The 20,460-nt window shown below is 42.3% G+C and overlaps 1 protein-coding gene across 1 annotated transcript; it reads left to right on the top strand.

Annotated features, from left to right (window-relative positions):
* The first annotated feature begins 641 nt into the window (after positions 1-641).
* On the top strand, positions 642-16,622 carry LOC115005088 (syntaxin-1B). The gene is made up of 7 exons (XM_029426885.1): positions 642-698; positions 3,055-3,128; positions 5,930-6,038; positions 6,501-6,574; positions 7,449-7,586; positions 7,664-7,774; positions 7,876-16,622. Exons 3-7 carry the CDS (start codon positions 5,963-5,965, stop codon positions 7,954-7,956), a joined length of 480 nt encoding a protein of 159 aa, XP_029282745.1. The 5' UTR covers positions 642-698; positions 3,055-3,128; positions 5,930-5,962; the 3' UTR covers positions 7,957-16,622.
* Positions 16,623-20,460: the final 3,838 nt, after the last annotated feature.

Genomic DNA, 20,460 nt, shown 5'->3' with positions numbered 1-20,460 from the left:
ATATACTATACTATAATATAAAATAATATAATATAATATAATATAATATAATATAATATAATCAATAGCTCACGACAGGCCGTGGTATATGCTCATTATATCACAGTTAAGGGGCGTGGTACCACCCCCTTAACTGTGATATAATGAGCATATATCACGGTCTGAAGCTATTGCTTTTATAAAACGGTTACCAAGTGTGGCAATATGAAAGAAAAATACACACTCCAATTTAAATAGTTTTTATTATTAAATAATGATGTTCAAAATAAAATAGTCCCTCTGTTGCCTTCTGCACAGAACATAGTGCGAGGTGGTTGCTATGCAACAACACTAACAGCTAGCGAACATAGACAACGTTGATGATTATTTGGTCTACCTGCTCTTCATGTAGGGGCTTTTCTTTGAGGGTTTCTTCTCTGGAGGCACTGATGGATCCACTCCTCCAGAGTAAAGCTTTGTAAGTTTGTTTCCCTTTAACACCGAATGTGTCGGCGATTGCAAGCAAAGTTTTGGATTACCGTAATTATGTCATAGTTTGCGCAATCGAAAAGATTTCAACGGTTTCTGAAAGCTGAGACTCTGCGCTTTACATCATATATCGATTCATTACGGTAACTTCACTTACGGCCCTCCCGGAAGCCCACGAAACAGCGCCTTTGTTCTGAGCGAATACACATACAGCTGATTGAAGCAAGACGGTATGTAACCCAACACTTGTATTGCGTGGTGACTTGTTTAGAACAGTGTACCAAGTCTCTAAGGTTGTACTAGGTGTGTAATTGTACTTAATCAATTAATTAACGGACGTAATTTAACAGCTGTAACGGTGTAGCTTTTTCTCAGACGCGGAGGGATACTGACTTGTTGTGAAAAGTAACTACAATTCTACCTGTGATATACGCTCATTATATCACGGCTAAGAACCAATCAGATTGCTTGATTTGACATGTCCATTTTATAATATAATATATAATATCAAATATGTGTGGGAGAAGTTCGGAGAAGCAATGGAGAAGGACTTTCGGTCGGCACCAAGGTGCTTCTGGAAAACCATCCGGCACCTCAGGAGGGGGAAGCGAGGAACCATCCAAGCTGTGTACAGCAAGGGTGGGACCCTGCTTCGACTGAGAAGGTTATCGGCCGGTGGAAGGAGCACTTTGAGGAACTCCTGAATCCGACTAACACGCCCTCTATGGTAGAGGCAGAGCTGGAAGCTGATGGGGGATCATCGTCAATTTCCCTGATGGTAGTCAAACAACTCCACAGTGGCAAAGCCGCAGGGGTTGATGAGATCCGTCCAGAAATGCTGAAGGCTTTGGGTGTTGAGGGGTTGTCTTGGTTGACACGCCTGTTCGTGATTTTCATGGACAGGATATCGAGGCGTAGTCGGGGAGGAGAGGGGTTGCAGTTCGGTGACCTGAGGATGTCATCGCTGCTCTTTGCAGATGATGTGATCCTTATGGCTCAGGGATCAGCACCTCTAAATCTGAGGCCATGGTTCTCAGCAGGAAACCGGTGGATTGCCTACTCCGGGTAGGGAATGAGCCCTTACCCCAAGTGAAGGAGTCCAAGTACCTCGGGGTCTTGTTCGCGAGTGAGGGGACGATGGAGTGAGAGATTGGCCGGAGAATCGGAGCAGCGGGGGCGGTATTACAGTCACTTTACCGCACCGTTGTGACGAAAAGAGAGCTGAGCCAGAAGGCAAAGCTCTCAATCTACCGGTCGATCTTCGTTCCTACCCTCACCTATGGTCATGAAGGCTGGGTCATGACCGAAAGAACGAGATTACGGGTACAAGTGGCCTGAAATGGGATTTCTCAGACGTGTGGCTGGTGTCTCCCTTAGAGATAGGGTGAGAAGCTCAGCCATCCGTGAGAGACTCGGGGTAGAGCCGCTGCTCCTTTACGTTGAAAGGAGCCAGTTGAGGTGGTTCGGGCATCTAGTAAGGATGCCACCTGGGCGCCTCCCTAGGGAGGTGTTCCAGGCACGTCCAGCTGGGAGGAGACCCCGGGGAAGACCCAGGACTCGGTGGAGAGATTATATCTCCTCTCTGGCCTGGGAATGCCTCAGGATCCCCCAGTCGGAGCTGGAGGATGTGGCCCGGAGAAGAGAAGATTGGGGTTCCTTACTGGAGCTGCTGCCCCCGCGACCCGATCCCGGATAAGCGGTAGACGATGGATGAATGGATGGATAATATATAATATATAATATATAATATATAATATATAATATATAATATATAATATGTAATATAATATAATATAATATATAATATAAAGCTCAGGAGTTTCTCTCACAATATTAAACTGCTCCATATAATAATACAGCTGATGGAGGAAGAGGCTGGTTAAACAACACATGTAATTATTATAATTATATCATTATAAGTGTGAATCACTGTTATTATTCCTTCTTCGTACAGAAACCGTTCAAATTTAAGCTTGTTTTCAACTCGTATTTCTGCCTTTTACACATTATTAAATATTGAGTTTCCTTTAATCTCACTTTAAAGACTTTTCTACTTTTGCTTTTTATCTACAGACTTCATTCAAGTTTTAAACACTTCACGAAAAAGTTAAAGCTTTCGACATCGACACATGTTCTGGTTATTATTATTACACAAACAACGAGATGTTCAAAATGTTTTCACAGTTTTCTTACATAATTTGAATATAAAAAGTACACACCTTAAAATTACTAAACATTACAGAATGTATTCAAATATAAGATAATCTTTGTAATTCTTTCATGAATTTGTGTATAATACTTTCTTATAATTACATATAAATATGTGTAAAATTACAGCATGTTAAAATATTGTACAATTAGGATTCTTTTTACCATGCAAATCTTATTTTGTTGTTTGATTCATTGTATTTGTGTAATGAGGAGAAACTAAGTGGAGAAGGAAGGTTAAATATAATAACAATGTACTTTGTGACATGATGTGACTCTCTTTAAATACAATACAGTTGCTTTATTGTGGCGGGGTGAACATGGCCACGTTTTCACAATAAGAGCATCAACTGAAATGTCCTGTTTGATTTCCTGCAGCAATCGAGCAGAGCATCGAGCAAGAAGAGGGTCTCAACAGATCATCAGCGGACCTCAGGATCCGCAAGACACAGGTGAGACGCAAAACACTAAAGATAAGTCGTGTTGTGTGTATTTCATTAGTCTCAGTGTCTCATAGTCTCAGAGTCTCTGTATCTCATAGTCTCTGTATCTCATAGTCTCAGTGTCTCATAGTCTCAGAGTCTCTGTATCTCATAGTCTCTGTATCTCATAGTCTCAGTGTCTCTGTGTCTCAGAGTCTCAGTGTCTCAGAGTCTCAGTGTCTCATAGTCTCTGTATCTCATAGTCTGTGTCTCAGAGTCTCAGAGTCACATAGTCTCAGTGTCTCATAGTCTCAGAGTCTCAGAGTCTCAGTGTCTCAGAGTCTCAGTGTCTCATAGTCTCAGAGTCTCAGAGTCTCAGTGTCTCAGAGTCTCAGTGTCTCAGAGTCTCAGTGTCTCAGAGTCTCTGTATCTCATAGTCTCTGTATCTCATAGTCTCAGTGTCTCAGTGTCTCAGAGTCTCAGTGTCTCAGAGTCTCAGAGTCTCATAGTCTCTGTATCTCATAGTCTCTGTATCTCATAGTCTCAGTGTCTCAGAGTCTCAGTGTCTCAGAGTCTCAGAGTCTCTGTATCTCAGAGTCTCAGAGTCTCAGTGTCTCATAGTCTCTGTATCTCATAGTCTCTGTATCTCAGTGTCTCAGAGTCTCTGTATCTCAGAGTCTCAGAGTCTCAGTGTCTCATAGTCTCTGTATCTCATAGTCTCTGTATCTCATAGTCTCAGTGTCTCAGAGTCTCTGTATCTCAGAGTCTCAGAGTCTCAGTGTCTCATAGTCTCTGTATCTCATAGTTTCTGTGTCTCAGAGTCTCAGTGTCTCAGTCTCTGTATCTCATAGTCTCTGTATCTCATAGTCTCAGAGTCTCTGTGTCTCAGAGTCTCAGTGTCTCAGAGTCTCTGTATCTCATAGTCTCTGTATCTCATAGTCTCTGTATCTCATAGTCTCAGAGTCTCTGTGTCTCAGAGTCTCAGTGTCTCATAGTCTCTGTATCTCATAGTCTCTGTATCTCATAGTCTCAGAGTCTCTGTGTCTCAGAGTCTCAGTGTCTCAGAGTCTCTGTATCTCAGTCTCAGAGTCTCAGTGTCTCATAGTCTCTGTATCTCAGAGTCTCAGTGTCTCATAGTCTCTGTATCTCATAGTCTCTGTATCTCATAGTCTCAGTGTCTGTGTCTCAGTGTCTTAGTGTCTCAGAGTCTCTGTGTCTCATAGTCTCTGTATCTCAGTGTCTCTGTATCTCAGTGTCTCAGAGTCTCAGTGTCTCAGAGTCTCAGTGTCTCATAGTCTCTGTATCTCATAGTCTCTGTATCTCATAGTCTCAGTGTCTCAGTGTCTCATAGTCTCTGTATCTCAGAGTCTCAGTGTCTCATAGTCTCTGTATCTCATAGTCTCTGTATCTCATAGTCTCAGTGTCTCAGTGTCTCAGTGTCTCAGAGTCTCAGTGTCTTAGAGTCTCAGAGTCTCAGTGTCTCATAGTCTCTGTATCTCAGTGTCTCAGAGTCTCAGTGTCTCATAGTCTCATAGTCTCTGTATCTCATAGTCTCTGTATCTCATAGTCTCAGTGTCTCAGTGTCTCAGAGTCTCTGTATCTCAGTGTCTCAGAGTCTCAGTGTCTCAGTGTCTCATAGTCTCATAGTCTCTGTATCTCATAGTCTCTGTATCTCATAGTCTCAGTGTCTCAGAGTCTCAGTGTCTCAGAGTCTCTGTGTCTCATAGTCTCTGTATCTCAGTGTCTCTGTGTCTCATAGTCTCTGTATCTCAGTGTCTCTTTGTCTCAGAGTCTCAGAGTCTCAGAGTCTCATAGTCTCAGTGTCTCAGAGTCTGAGTCTCAGTGTCTCAGAGTCTCATAGTCTCAGTGTCTCAGAGTCTCATAGTCTCATAGTCTCAGAGTCTCAGAGTCTCATAGTCTCAGTGTCTCAGAGTCTCAGAGTCTCAGTGTCTCAGAGTCTCAGAGTCTCATAGTCTCAGTGTCTCAGTGTCTCATAGTCTCTGTATCTCAGAGTCTCAGTGTCTCAGAGTCTCAGAGTCTCTTTGTCTCAGAGTCTCAGAGTCTCATAGTCTCAGTGTCTCAGTGTCTCAGAGTCTCATAGTCTCAGTGTCTCAGTGTCTCAGTGTCTCATAGTCTCTGTGTCTCAGAGTCGCAGAGTCTCATAGTCTCAGTGTCTCAGAGTCTCTGTATCTCAGAGTCTCAGTGTCTCAGAGTCTCAGAGTCTCATAGTCTCAGTGTCTCAGAGTCTCAGAGTCTCAGTGTCTCAGAGTCTCAGTGTCTCAGAGTCTCAGAGTCTCTTTGTCTCAGAGTCTCAGTGTCTCAGAGTCTCAGAGTCTCAGTTTCTCAGAGTCTCAGAGTCTCAGAGTCTCAGTGTCTCAGAGTCTCAGAGTCTCTTTGTCTCAGAGTCTCAGAGTCTCAGAGTCTCAGAGTCTCTTTGTCTCAGAGTCTCTTTGTCTAAGAGTCTCAGAGTCTCAGAGTCTCTTTGTCTCTTTGTCTCAGTGTCTCAGAGTCTCAGAGTCTCAGAGTCTCAGAGTCTCTTTGTCTCAGAGTCTCAGAGTCTCAGAGTCTCTTTGTCTCAGAGTCTCAGTGTCTCAGAGTCTCAGAGTCTCAGAGTCTCAGTGTCTCAGAGTCTCAGAGTCTCAGAGTCTCTTTGTCTCAGAGTCTCAGTGTCTCAGTGTCTTAGAGTCTCAGTGTCTCAGAGTCTCAGAGTCTCAGTGTCTCATAGTCTCATAGTCTCTTTGTCTCAGAGTCTCAGTGTCTCTGTGTGTCAGTGTCTCAGATGATATCTTTAAATGTCTTCTTTTGACTCTTTTGTCCTCATCGTCCTGCAGCACTCGACGCTGTCACGTAAGTTCGTCGAGGTGATGACTGAGTACAACACCACGCAGTCCAAGTACCGCGACCGCTGCAAGGACCGCATCCAGAGACAGCTGGAGATAAGTGAGTACACACAGTATACACACTGTATAAACACAGTACACACAGTATACACAATTTACTACACAATGTACATAACATACAGTACCTACAGATACACACTCACACACACACACACACTCACACACACACACACACACACACACACATACACACACACACATACACACACACACACACTCACACACTACATTGATATTATTGGCTACTAGACGAGACGAGAATAAGAGATTCCTCTAAAGTTACTAATGTGACCTGATGCGTCCACATTCAGATCCGTGTGCGTCTCCTTATCGCATTTAAAATACACTAAACTCCACAACAAATACTCAGGAGACAAAACACAGTCACCGACAGGTACGTGCAGTAGAAACACAAGATACACACAAAACAATAGTGAGAAGTGTAAACCTGAGATCCAGAAGAAGCGTAAACGGAGGTCGTGTCTCTGCTTTCTGTCTGCAGCTGGGAGGACCACCACCAACGAAGAACTAGAGGACATGTTGGAGAGTGGCAAGCTGGCCATCTTCACGGATGATGTAAGCATCGCACCTGAGCTTTTCTTTAACCTGCGCCATTCTGCGTCCCCTCATGATTCTTATCTGGGATGCAGAATCGCCACGAGGTGCGCTGACACATCAAGTGAACACGGCCGTTGCCACATGGCATGTACCCACAGGAGGATGCACTGGGAAGCTCTTATTTTGACGGAGCAACCTTAAAGTTGGCTCCTTCAAATTAAAGCTGAAAGACGTGCAACTCCGCCTCTGGCCCGAGCGGAGCGTCACGTGACCTGATGGCTGTGATCAGGTCTGTAACTTAACGCCGCGCTGGAAATCTAAACTTTTCACGCTGGGCTCCTCAATGGAGGTCAGGAAGCAGGTTTACAGCCGGTGTTAAGTTACCCCCCCCGGCAGGTAAGTGAGGCGGACACTTTGATGCCACTCGACTCCAGAAAACTGAAGAAACTGGAGTTCAAAGGTCGACAACACATTTTACACAAACTGAACTTTCAGCTCGACACCACAAACTGATTGACACGGCAAAAAGTACGTATATGAACCCCAAAGCTTTTATTTTGTAAATCGTGTACATGCACATACGGCTGTCACCAGATTATTATGGGAAAAATATTAAATGAAAATTAAATTATCACAATATCTATAGAAAAACAGCTTTTTAATTTAAACTTTATTATTGATATCAACAGGTTTTTATTTTTAGTGTTTTTCTGACGGACTTGCGCTTCTTTAGGTAACATCTTTTTGCAAAGGTTGCCGTGCTTTTATTATCTCTCATAAGTATATTATATTTATTTATGCATTATCCTTTTTTAAATTAGTTTTAGTTGCTTTTTCTTTTAATTTCAAGCAACAGAGTAAAATAATGTTTGTGTTAAACCCGTCCTCTCAGATCAAAATGGACTCTCAGATGACCAAGCAGGCTCTGAACGAGATCGAGACCCGACACACTGAGATCATCAAGCTGGAAAACAGCATCCGCGAGCTGCACGACATGTTCGTGGACATGGCCATGCTGGTGGAGAGCCAGGTACGTGACGGGATGTTGGAAAGTGTATATGGGAAGGTTTGGACATCGCATGTTAAACTGTATACGTGTGTTTTTAGGGAGAGATGATTGACAGAATTGAGTACAACGTAGAGCACTCCGTCGACTACGTGGAGCGAGCCGTGTCCGACACCAAGAAGGCCGTCAAATACCAGAGCCAGGCCCGCAAGGTAAAAACATCCAAACTGTGTCCATTTAGGAAACACTGCTGTACGAAACATCCGGCCACAGAGAGTTTACCGTCCTGCGTGTGTCTCCTGTCGCCCTGCAGAAGAAGATCATGATCATCATCTGCTGCGTCATCCTGGGCGTGGTCCTGGCGTCAACCATCGGCGGTACGCTCGGCTTCTAAGCCACCTGCTGCCATGACGACCGACTCCGACCGACTCCGACCGACCGTCCGACCGCCGGCGGAGAAAAGAAACATCGACGACAATAACGCAAAAACTTGAAACACAAATGCAAGACAGATAACCAATCAGCTAGGAAGAGATAACAATCCAATCACAGATAAGAGGAAACACCATGGGGTTGGGTAGGGTTCAAAAAACAAAGACAAAAAAACCACAATAAAAACGCCATCACATGATTACAGATCATGATAGCTGACAGAATACACAACGCATACAAGAAGAGGTACAAAGAAACCCACTACTTATCACAGATGTACATGAACATATGAAGCGACACCTGGGTTACCTATAAAAGACGATGACCCATAATATGACATTTACTTGCTTGTTTGTTTGTTTTGCCTTTTTTTTCTTATTTTTTAAAGGTTTCTATGGTTTTTCGGGAGTCTCCGAGGATGGCGACGGCAACATGCCGCCGGGTGCGAGTTCCACGGGACAAGCGTTCCAGAGCCGACCTTCATTTGTTTGTTAGTTTCTCACACGTGTTTGTCAGCAGAGGTTCTGGAAACTTCACCGAACACATTCTTAATAAATGTGCTCGTGTTGTCCTAGTAGAGAACGTTCGATTCTAAAAGAGGCAAATCCTATCGGCTCCGTCAGAACTTTGTCTGCGTTCTGGAACGGAAGGTTCGCCAGTAATGCTGGTATGTTTCGGAATGCCGTCCCGGAGGACACGCACCTGCCGGCTTTGGTAGAACCAACTATGTCCCCTTGTTTCTGGGAGGGAGAGACCGACCACGCCGTTGGCTCAGCATGCTCTTTAGACCACCTCTCATTGGTCGCTCACTCCTGTCATTCACCTCAGTCAGCCTAGTATTCAATTAGCTTAGACTCGCCCGACCTGCCACACGCCATTTATAGAACACAACGAGGACCGAGCGTGACACGTGGAACTGTTTTCCAAAGCCAGCCGATTGGTTTAGAAAACACAATGTGCGTGTGTGTGGGGGGGGGGGGTTGTCATTGTAACGTGGCAGGTTTCCACGACAACAGCCTCCTCTTCTTGTCACACTAACCAACCAAAGAGCAGGGGGAGGGCGGGCCTCTGGGTTCCTGCTGAATTTGATTATAAAACGTGACGTTTGACTGACAGGTGAACGTGTGATGGAGGGTTTACAGGAGGGTGGGAGGAGACGGACGGTCAATCTATGCAGTTTAGATAAGAGGAAGACGACTTGTCCCGCCTCCCCCACCCACGATAGCCAATGAGGATCAGGGGTTCACGTTAACGCACCAAAAGGCTCATCGCACCGATCGCTGTAGAATTATCGTAGTGAAGGTGACGCCTCCGAGCTGTCACAACTGTTCTTCCGGAAGATTCTAAAAGATGAAGAGAACATATTAAAAAGTAAAAAATAAACTAAAACATAACATAATAAAACTAACAGACAACAAACGAGATGGATGCTAGATAGATGCTGGCGTGCCCTGGTTACCTGAGTGTCGTGGTGAAATCGTTGCGTTTTTGTTTTTTTAATGGGGAACATTTGTTGCTTCGTTGTTCCGTGGTGCTGCTGTTTTAGTGCGTGCGTGACGAGTCCCGTGACTTATCGGCCTGACATCATTTAGTGGTTACTGTTTAGTATGTATGGTTTGATGCATTCACCTGTTTCCTCCCTGCATCCCTCCATCCGCCTGAGTGTGTTTGAGGATTGTGAAATGTGAATCATACCATTTAAATGCCTGAGTTGCACAGGTGCTACTGAACAGGAGAGGCTTTTCTCCGTGGAAGGTGGAATATGCGACACACACACACATTCACACACATGCATGAACACCTCGTATATCCATCTTACACACTGGAAACCCCCTGAACATGCACACCTTCCCGTGTTACATATCATGCCAGTGCTAGTGTTAGACTGGGTCGATTAGCATGCTGTAGCGTTAGCTTGTGTTACGTATAGATCGTGTAGAAGCTGCTTGTGGGAGATTTTGTTTAACGTTAAAGACATTTTCCGTGTGTCCAGATCAGTGTTGGGAAAGAATGAGACGAAAGAAGGACGTTCATTCTTGACTTTGGAAATAGTAGTTTGACAAAATAACCTTAACACAAGTTTCACTTACTAGCTACGTAATTAGCAATGTAAATGCATCGCACGCTGTTCGGCGCGGCCGGACTGTAAACTTGCTCCAGTCTGTCTGAGATGGTGGTAGGCTAGAAGCTAGTTAATCAGATCATTTTGCCAAACTAGTTTAATCTGAACAAGTAAAGAATTGTTCTTTACCATTGGCTCCTTCACAAATGTCAAGCAATATGCAGAAAATAAATTAAAAAAATTAAAATACTCACTTAGCAGTTAGCAGTATGTCTGCACAAGACTTTCACTCTGCTTCTTTTTTACACAAATGATAGAAAATAACATGCTAATTTGAAATGATTATAACTGAGTAATATTTGAAGATTGGGACAGCATTCATGTGCGTTACATTTGTTAGTTTGTACGAGCATGTTTTGTTCCGTTAACATGGTCAGTGTTGAGAAGTAAACGTGTGTGTTGCCCCAACCTGGACACACGGGTGTGTTGAAATTACTGCACAGTGTTGTGACTCTGGCTTTAGATCGGGGGGGTTTAGGTAGTAAGGTTTTCCCGAGTTCAGGCTCTGTGATACAGAGATACGTCCGCCCCTGTTGAGGCCTACGCTGGACGATCCGGGAGCGTATTTATGTTCCCCGGCTCAAATCTGCAGGAAAGTCGTTTTCTTGACTTAAGACTTTGATATCTCCACAGTCCATCTCCCTTTGGTCTTCTGCGAGGATAGCCCTTACATGTTAGTTTATCTCAAGAACAAAGGGCCGTGAGAACGTAGGTAAGACCCCGACGGGGTAACATATACCGCCTTAAACTCCACAACATCAGTCTACACTACACTTGGTGTCAAAGCAATAAAGTCAGTTTGTTATAGTTAAAAAGTGTTAGCTCGCTAGCTCAGTGTGTGTAGATTCTGACCCCGATGTCGAGGCTGTAGAGTTGCAAATTGAAGTAAAGTAAAAGTCTTTTTCAAAAGTCTGATTCAAAAGATGAATGGTGTTAGAAAATATCTGGTTCTTTGATCAATAAAAGTCACTTTGAGACTCTACTGCTCTGGACACGGAGCTAACGTTGTTCACCACGTTAGCTGCTTTGTCCCGGCTAACGGTACTTCTGACTGCCAAAGGCGACGTGTAGACCCGAGGAAGTAGTCCCTGCTTTGTTGAGTATATTGTGTGTTTTCTTGGGAGTCATAGTAGTTCATAGCTGTTAGCTGTAGATGTCTTGATGCTGTATTATTAGTTGAAGTAAAGAACAAGGTTTGGAGAAGTGGAGTTTTTATATTATTCTTTAACTTCCCAAAACCAAAACTTTTAAAACTTCTGTGTTCACCAAAGCTTAGCAATCACCCCCCCCCCCAGTTTTTATCTTTGTCTTTATAAGTGTTTTTTAGATTGTAGCACTGTCGACACCTGGATCTCGTGTAAAACAAGTATACTTGTTTTACTTCCATTTCCGAGACGTCTTTGGACTCTTTTAGAGCTTCATTTTGAACATTTTAGGCATGAATTGAGGGAATTGATTGAATTATTGGTTGTTTCCACAGTCAGAACATTTTACCTCCACCAATCACGTAGTGTTGTTCATCACCTGCTAGTTACGTCATAACGTCAGCCGCACAATATTTGATTTGGTCACATGTTCTCGATGGTCGATGGTGGACGTCACGGTTGTTGCGGTAGTCTTGCAATGTGAGGATGAGGTCGTAGCACCAGCCAGCTTGTTCACACTGATGTTTCTGTGTCGTGTGTGTGTGTGTGTGTGTTTGTTTGTGTGTGTGTCTGTGTGTTTTCTGTAAAGTTCCCGGCTGGCAGCCATCCATCAGGCCCTGCCGCCACTCCTCTTGGGAAAGAAAACACAGACAAATATCAGGAAACCATTAATTTAACAACTCGTGAAGTTTGTCTGAGTTTTCTGCCCCCTTGTCCTTCTGTCCCCCCCCAGTTGTGTTGTAGTTGTTTGGTTGTACAAAAAGACGACGTTGAGGATCGGGAGTCTGCACCTTCCCCGCCCCAGCAGACCCCCGCCCAACCCTTTGTGTGTAATGATGATGATGATAATAATAATAATAAAAAAGGCATGCAAAAGTGTTGTGGAGTTTGCATGATGGTGTTTTTGTAGCCCACCCCCAACCTGCCCTCCATGTTGTGCACTTTACCGCTCATCGGACCTGTCTTTAGTTAGCATGTTCGCTAACTACTTTACTTGTTCCTACTCAATCTGCGTTCTCTTTCCTTTGAACACATGTCGCTGTCACTTCTCAGCTTTGTTTGTAACATGGTTGGATCAATTTTTAAGGTGTTTCGTTCAAGGAGCAGGTTGATATTTAAATGTGAAAGGCTAATTTTCAAATACGCTGCCGTCAACTTCAGCCATCCTGCTTCCCCCCCGACATCCACCTCGAATCCACCCCGCTAGGTGACCCCCACAACGGATCTCTGTTTGCATTCGTCTCGTGTTTTCGTGGAGGAATTGTCCCACAAACGTTAATGTTAAGAAACCGCCGCGGGGCTGACCTCCCGTCGCCCTCGCCCGGCCCTGTGTGTGTGCAGCATGCCTCCCTTCCTCTTCAGTGAAACAAGATTGGTGCATAAATGTGTGAATGTGTGTGTTTGTTTGCTCGGAGCAGGTCCACGGGTTGCAGCCGTTTGATGGAATCCATATTTGTTTGTTCGAATGGGAAGAGATCAGACACATACATGGACGCCATGATCACTGTTATTATTATATATCTACTCAAATTCAAACCAAAGCGTTTTTTGCCCCCCTCCCCTTATGTGTTCTCAAAACGTTCGCCACTAATATCAAAGAGCACAACGCGAGTCAAGTTTACACGGAGATGTTCTTACTAATGGTGAAAAGATATAAAAGAAAACATCAGATGCTATCGTAACTATATAAAAAACAGCCCAGCCCCCCCGGCCACTACCAGCCCCCACTGCATGGTGGTCTGTCCGCCATCAAACCGACTCTAGACTTAGGTCACGCCACAACGATGATGTCTGCCTCCACACCCCTTTCCTTTCCTTTTTACCTGTAGATGTTAGTTTGTGGAAAAAGTAGTATGCATAATCATCTGTTAAAGAGTTAGCATATGTACGTTTCTCCTCCACTTGAGGCGTTTACGGAGACAATGGTGGTGCTTTCTTATTCTATTTATTAATTGCTGTATTTCTTGTTATTTTGGTGTCATTTTCTGTACAGCTTGTTTATCAGTCTCTGTGTTCACACTACAGGATCGATGCTTCCCTGCAAGGTTTTGCTAGCCAGTTAGCGGACCAGCAGTCCCGAACAGTTTGCGTTAAGCTTTGCAAACAACAATAATTTCCACAGAAATAACAAGGAAGCAGCGCAAGCTAACAGACAGCTGCTTGATGATCTTCTGCTGATGGACTCATTACCTCAACTGCACTCTGGGATTTAAAAGTAAAGATAAAGAGTTGTTTTTGTTTTACAACATCCTGGACAGCGATCTTAATCCGACTGACAAAAAACCCTGATTGGCTGTTTTTCCCCAACGAGCACAACACCCGACCGGTTTGTCACTATCATTTGCAAATAAATTGATGTAAATGAAATAGCTTCTCTAATAGTAAAGTGCATATTTGCTTCCAAATTGTTGTGCACTTGCAGTAGAGATAATGGATCTTTTACTGCGACTGGGAAACAACTGGAGGCCGACAAACGATCTGGTCCAGCTGACGCCCCTAGACCTCCAGTGAGCATGTTCCTGTGTGTGACAGAGGACTGCAGTCAACTGAAGTCACATATATAGGCAAGAATATATAAATCTTACATCAACATACTTCGTTTCTATAACTGTGTGTACGTGGCTCTGTGTGTACAGTTTCTGTCAGAGCGGGGTGCAGAAAGCAGGAACAAATCATCCAGAGAGAGTTTGTGTTCCAGGACTCCAAAGATTGACTAGCCGTTAGCCACATTAGCTTGTGTGTGGAAGTAACTGGGCGAACGTGTGCGGGCTCAATGCAGTCGTTTCTGCCGTCTGTCTTCCAGGTTTGTTCTCAACAGACACCGAGGATTCACGTCAGTCGAGCTTTCTTCTCTTGTTCCTCCATCGTCGGACGATTAAACTCTTCTCTACGATGATTTTTGTCTTCCTGAAACCATTTTCAAAAACCAAAACCTGTTCCCAGTGCCCCGCTCTGGAGGACAACATGTTTGTTTGTCAGCTGCAACTTGATATTAACTGTTGCTTCCGATGATTTCCTTTGACGCTCCACATGTCTCCGTCGTACGGGACAGTATTTCGCTTTGAATCAGTGTTTTTTGGGGTGGGGGGCATGAAGATAGACCCACATGGTCTCTGCCATAGCAAGTAAGAAAGACACTTAACATTGTTATTATCATTATTATCATTATTATTCCCATAAATGACAAATAGAAATGCAGTAAAACATTTGCAAAAACCCAGAGGGAGAACGACCGGCTTCACACAAAGTGATCAAACATCTACACTTTAAAAAAGGAGGTTATGATTCTATAATAGCAATGATTTAAAGAAGTACAAAAGGAGTTATGTTATCATAAATAATAAGTAGTAATATTGAATATTGAATGCTCGCAATTTTGTCAAACTGAAACTGGATTCTTTGTGTTATGTAATTATTGTAAATAACTTCAAAGAGAGAAAAGATGACTTGCATGTCTATGTATAAATCTACTGAGATATCTATTCCCGTCAAAGTTGACACGTAGTTCGATCTCTGTCCTTTTGTGCCACTTTCACTCCCCCCCCCCCTTAAAACATCGCCCGACCTCACGCCCGCCCCCCCGCCCTGCCACAGTCCTTCTATTCTTCCCATGTGGGTGAGAGACGCCAGCAGAGAGACCTCGTCCAGCGTCCTCGTCCGCCATGTCAGCTCAGACGCTGCGTGTAACGCCCGCCTGCTGAAATCACAAAGGAAGCGTACGACGTGTTTTTCTTTACACTCTCTTTAGTTCCGTCTAAAAAAAGAATTAAAAAAGGGCAGAATCCGTCTAGAAGGGACTGAAGAGATCTTGTGTATCGGCGGGACACATTTTCGGCTTAAACTCAGCCACAACCGCACATCCGCCCGTCACCGCAGCTCCAGAGGATCCACCCACTGGCTCCTCTGATGAAAGTGCTTCCCTCCATATTTGGAAACGTTAACCCCGCGGCCCCTGATCCCTTAGCGGGTTTCTCTCTCTCTTTCTGTCTGACTCGAGGTCTCTCAACCACAGCTAGCTAGCCAAACAACGCACCTAAAGCTCGGTCTCTTTACCCACCGTGAACCCCAGAGTTTAGCCTGTGCCCCCCTGATTAAAACCCCAGACTCGTCCTGCCAGTTAGTAGCCAGATTCGGAGAAATAGTCTGCGCACACGTCACCTGATTGGCGTAAGCAGCTCTACGATGATATTAGATGTTCTTGTTGCTTATCCAGCCAACATTGTGAGTTGCTTTTAAAAGATCAAATGTTTTCATGCTAACAGCAACAACAACAGAAACACCCGAGTCCCATTTCTCAAGAACATTTTAACGCTAACATCTCAACGTCGTAATTCTGAAGACTGTAAGTCGACGGGCGGAGATCATTAGCCTTCAAGTGTTTCTGGGAAAAGCGGCACCACACCCTGTGTTTCTCCTCAAACCACCACAGTCTTCCTTGTTCGCTCCATCACTTAGTCCTCACCCGGTTCCTGCAGGAGGTCTTAGCTCTAGTTTCTCAAAGGCGTCGAAGTGCAAATAGGAAGTTGGATCTCAAACAGATTTAAGCTCCTTGTGCGTCCTGAAAAGGAAAGAACTTCTTCAGACTTCAGAAAGTAGCTCAGCTCACCTTCACGCCTTCGATGGGTTTGAGGAACACGGTTCTCCCAGAGTCGGTCTCGCCTCACACAGGCCTACCCTAACGAAGAGTGCAATATTCAGAGAAACAAAAGGGCTTTCTTTATCATGCAGAGGCGTGCAGGACCCCGGCCGAGAAGCTCGGACCTCGTGCAGGAACTCCATTAACAAAATCACCCGTTTAACAGAAGGAGTCCAATAAAACGCAGATGCAAATAAGAAAGAAAGAAACCATCTCGGGGGGAAATGGCAGGCGAGACACAACTAAATATTTCCAAAATTTAAAAAACAAAAGAAGAGGACAGGGCCATCGCTCTTCAGACACAACTTTGACCGGAAATGCAACTTGTGTCCTGTTTTTTTTGTGTGTGTGTATGTGTGCGTAGCGTAATGTAAAAGCGATCTGTCCCCCCCCTCCCCTCCCTCACCCTCTAAAGAAGAACCCCCTCCCCTGCAGCCCTGTCTCCCCCTCCTCCCCCTCTCTCGTACTGCTGTTGGCTGTTCTGTTTAGTTCATGTGACGTGCCAGTATTCCCCCCCACTCTCTCCCCCTTCTCTGTCTCTCTCTCTCTCTCTCCCCCCCCCCCTCTCTCTTCATGGATCTTTAAGATGACAACTCTATGCAGATGCTGTCTTTTATAAGTGTGTCAAAATTTTAATTTAAAATAAAAACTTTAAAAAAACAAACCCTGACAGACATATTGAAATGATAACAAAAAATGAATAAAGAAAAGGATTGTTCAGTGTACTTCAGTTTCCTGTCTCGTGTCTTTATGATCACATCTTCAGTAAGTGTACTGCTGTAAGTATATATGAAGTGTGTATCCAACACACACACATTAAACACCTGCTTTCTATCATCTCAGCTTCAATTTCACTTTTTACTATTTTTCTTTTACTATTACTCATGTTTGGGACAAAAACATGTTGTTTCCATGGTTTCCTGCTCAAACTATATTATATATTATTATATTATATATTATTATATATTACATCAGCCAGACGTCACTGATATATACATAATATATTATTATATTATATGTCAGTCACACAGTGACATGTGTGACTGATATATAATATATTATTATATATATATATATTATTATTTTATATATTATATATTATTATTATATATTATTATATATTACATCACACATGTCACAGATATATATATATATATATATATATTATAATATTATATATTATTATATATATTATTATATATATTATTATATTATTATTTTATATATTATATATTATTATATATTACATCACACATGTCACAGATATATATATATATATTATCTATATATTATAATATTATATATTATTATATATATATATTATTATTTTATATATTATATATTACATCACACATGTCACAGATATATATATATATATATATATATATTATCTATATATTATAATATATATTATTATATATATTATTATATTATATATCAGTCACACATGTCACTGTTTGACTGATATATAATATAATATATTATTATATATATATTTTATTATATTATATATTATTATATATTACATCACACATGTCACAGATATATATATATATATTATATTATTATATTATATTATTATATTATACATCATACGTCACATTTGTCACTGTTTCAAACAAATGGCAGCTCTTGTAATGCGTCATCTTTGGTTATAATTACCTTCACCCAATACAATTTTTTACTGAATAGAGCTTGAACGCATCATAATGTAACTCAATGCTGCTAACAGCTAACTGCTAACGGTAACTGCAGATTTCAACGCTCATAATTTAACATTATCAGAAAACATAGCGTGCATACCTCCAGCACTGGAGAAAAACGAGTACCAGCAAGTTTTCTGAATTTTGGCATCAACTTGGATCCGAAGTGTCGGTTCTCGTGGCGCTGTCAGTCTGGGATTGAATCAAAATAAACTGCAGTGTGTGTGCAGGAACTTAACATTTTATTAAAAAGTTGTAGAGGACAAACAGTAAATACCAACAGCGAGCATCAGTTTGCTATAATAACAGAAATAAAGATATTCTACAGATGTTTTGTATATAAAAGTCTTACAGAGGTTATTATTCACTGACGATACATCATCTAACAAACAGCACCAACTCACTGCGACACTTTCTACCCAGAGGACCCGTCTGCAGAGAAATCTACAACTAACACGCGTGTAAAACATGTTGAGTTCACGTGAGACGTTCCCTGTTCATTGTGACTCATAATGAAACAAACGTAGAATTATAAAATCGTCTCGTTTGTGTAAAACTCAGAATTCTGACGCATGTCTGAAATAATCACGATTATAACTTTTCTCATGAAGATTATGAGAAAATATTGTTAAAATTACAAAATCTTTGTGACGGAAAGTAACTGAGTACATTTACTCGAGTGCTGCACTTAAGTACAATGTTTGAGGTACTTGTACTTAACTTGAGTATTTCCTTTATACTTGCACTACATTTATCTGACAGCTTTAGTCTAATAAACTAATACATTTTGTATTTGTATAGATTAATCTACATTATGTAAAGTCATGAACACATTAATGCATCAATAATTATAATATAATAATGTTTTATATATTATTCTGCAGAATGAGCACTTTTACTTTTGGTACTTTAAATATATTTTGGTGTTTTGTACTTTTACTTTAAGTATGACAATATTTATTTTAAATCTTTAATTTCTTTTAACTATGAGATCGAGAACTTACAAGTTCCAGAGAATGTTCACATTTAATTTATCATAATCAGATCTGTATCTAATAATAAGTCAGTTATTTATTTCGTATTAATTACGTCTTTTCTCCTAATTGTATGATAATGAAGATTATGAGAAACATTGCGATATTTATGAAATACAGTATTTTGACATCATGACAATGTTTTCTCAAAATAAGGAGAAAAGATTACAATAACGAGTTATATTAATATCCATATTCATTCATTATTATACGTTTTCAGAATCCGGATCTTACTAGTCGAAGATAATTACGAGAAAGTTTTCACGTATATTTGAGATCAAATTAAGAGAATATTTTCATTTTTAAAAGATGCGTCTGAATTTCTCTCATTTACACCAAAACACACTCGTAATCACGAGATGCACGTTTATTAATCATGAAATAGTTTTTCTTATAACATAAATGATGAGAGACGAGGTCGGAATCACGTGAGACGAGGTTTGAGGACACAAAATGGCCGCCACAGCAGCCATGTTTCCATTCACGTCATTTTTACATTTTAAAGCATCGCATTAGAAATGCTGCAAAAAAACTTCCTCAATTGCAAATATTGACACAAATATTTTTTGGCCATGAGTAACTTCCAAACTAAAGTCCGAACTAAAGTCCCGCCTAAAGTCCCGACTAAAGTCCGAACTAAAGTCCCAACTGAAGTCCCGACTAAAGTCCCAACTGAAGTCCCAACTGAAGTCCCGACTAAAATCCCAACTGAAGTCCCGACTAAAGTCCCAACTGAAGTCCCGACTAAAGTCCGAACTGAAGTCCGAACACTAAAGTCCGAACACTAAAGTCCGAACTGAAGTCCCGGCTAAAGTCCAAACTGAAGTCCGAACACTAAAGTCTCGACTAAAGTCCCAACTAAAGTTCCGACTAAAGTCCCAACTGAAGTCCAAACACTAAAGTCCAAACACTAAAGTCCGAACTGAAGTCCGGACTAAAGTCCCGACTAAAGTCCCAACTGAAGTCCCAACTAAAGTCCCGACTAAAGTCCCGACTGAAGTCCCGACTAAAGTCCCAACTGAAGTCCCAACACTAAAGTCCCAACTAAAGTCCCGACTAAAGTCCCAACTGAAGTCCCAACTGAAGTCCCGACTAAAGTCCCAACTGAAGTCCCAACTGAAGTCCCGACTAAAATCCCAACTGAAGTCCCGACTAAAGTCCCAACTGAAGTCCCGACTAAAGTCCGAACTGAAGTCCGAACACTAAAGTCCGAACACTAAAGTCCGAACTGAAGTCCCGGCTAAAGTCCAAACTGAAGTCCGAACACTAAAGTCTCGACTAAAGTCCCAACTAAAGTTCCGACTAAAGTCCCAACTGAAGTCCAAACACTAAAGTCCAAACACTAAAGTCCGAACTGAAGTCCGGACTAAAGTCCCGACTAAAGTCCCAACTGAAGTCCCAACTAAAGTCCCGACTAAAGTCCCGACTGAAGTCCCGACTAAAGTCCCAACTGAAGTCCCAACACTAAAGTCCCAACTAAAGTCCCGACTAAAGTCCCAACTGAAGTCCGAACACTAAAGTCCAAACACTAAAGTCCAAACACTAAAGTCCAAACTGAAGTCCAGACTAAAGTCCCGACTGAAGTCCCGACTGAAGTCCTGACTGAAGTCCCGACTAAAGTCCCAACTGAAGTCCAAACACTAAAGTCCGAACTGAAGTCCGAACACTAAAGTCCGAACTGAAGTCCCGACTAAAGTCCCAACTGAAGTCCCAACTAAAGTCCCGACTGAAGTCCCAACTGAAGTCCCGACTAAAGTCCGAACTAAAGTCCGAACACTAAAGTCCGAACTGAGGTCCGAACACTAAAGTCCGAACTGAAGTCCCGG

This window comes from Cottoperca gobio, unplaced genomic scaffold (assembly GCF_900634415.1).
Source record: "Cottoperca gobio unplaced genomic scaffold, fCotGob3.1 fCotGob3_251arrow_ctg1, whole genome shotgun sequence".
NCBI lineage: Eukaryota > Metazoa > Chordata > Actinopteri > Perciformes > Bovichtidae > Cottoperca > Cottoperca gobio.
Note: the sequence above shows the minus strand (reverse complement) of the source record. Positions and strands in the feature narration are given on the sequence as shown.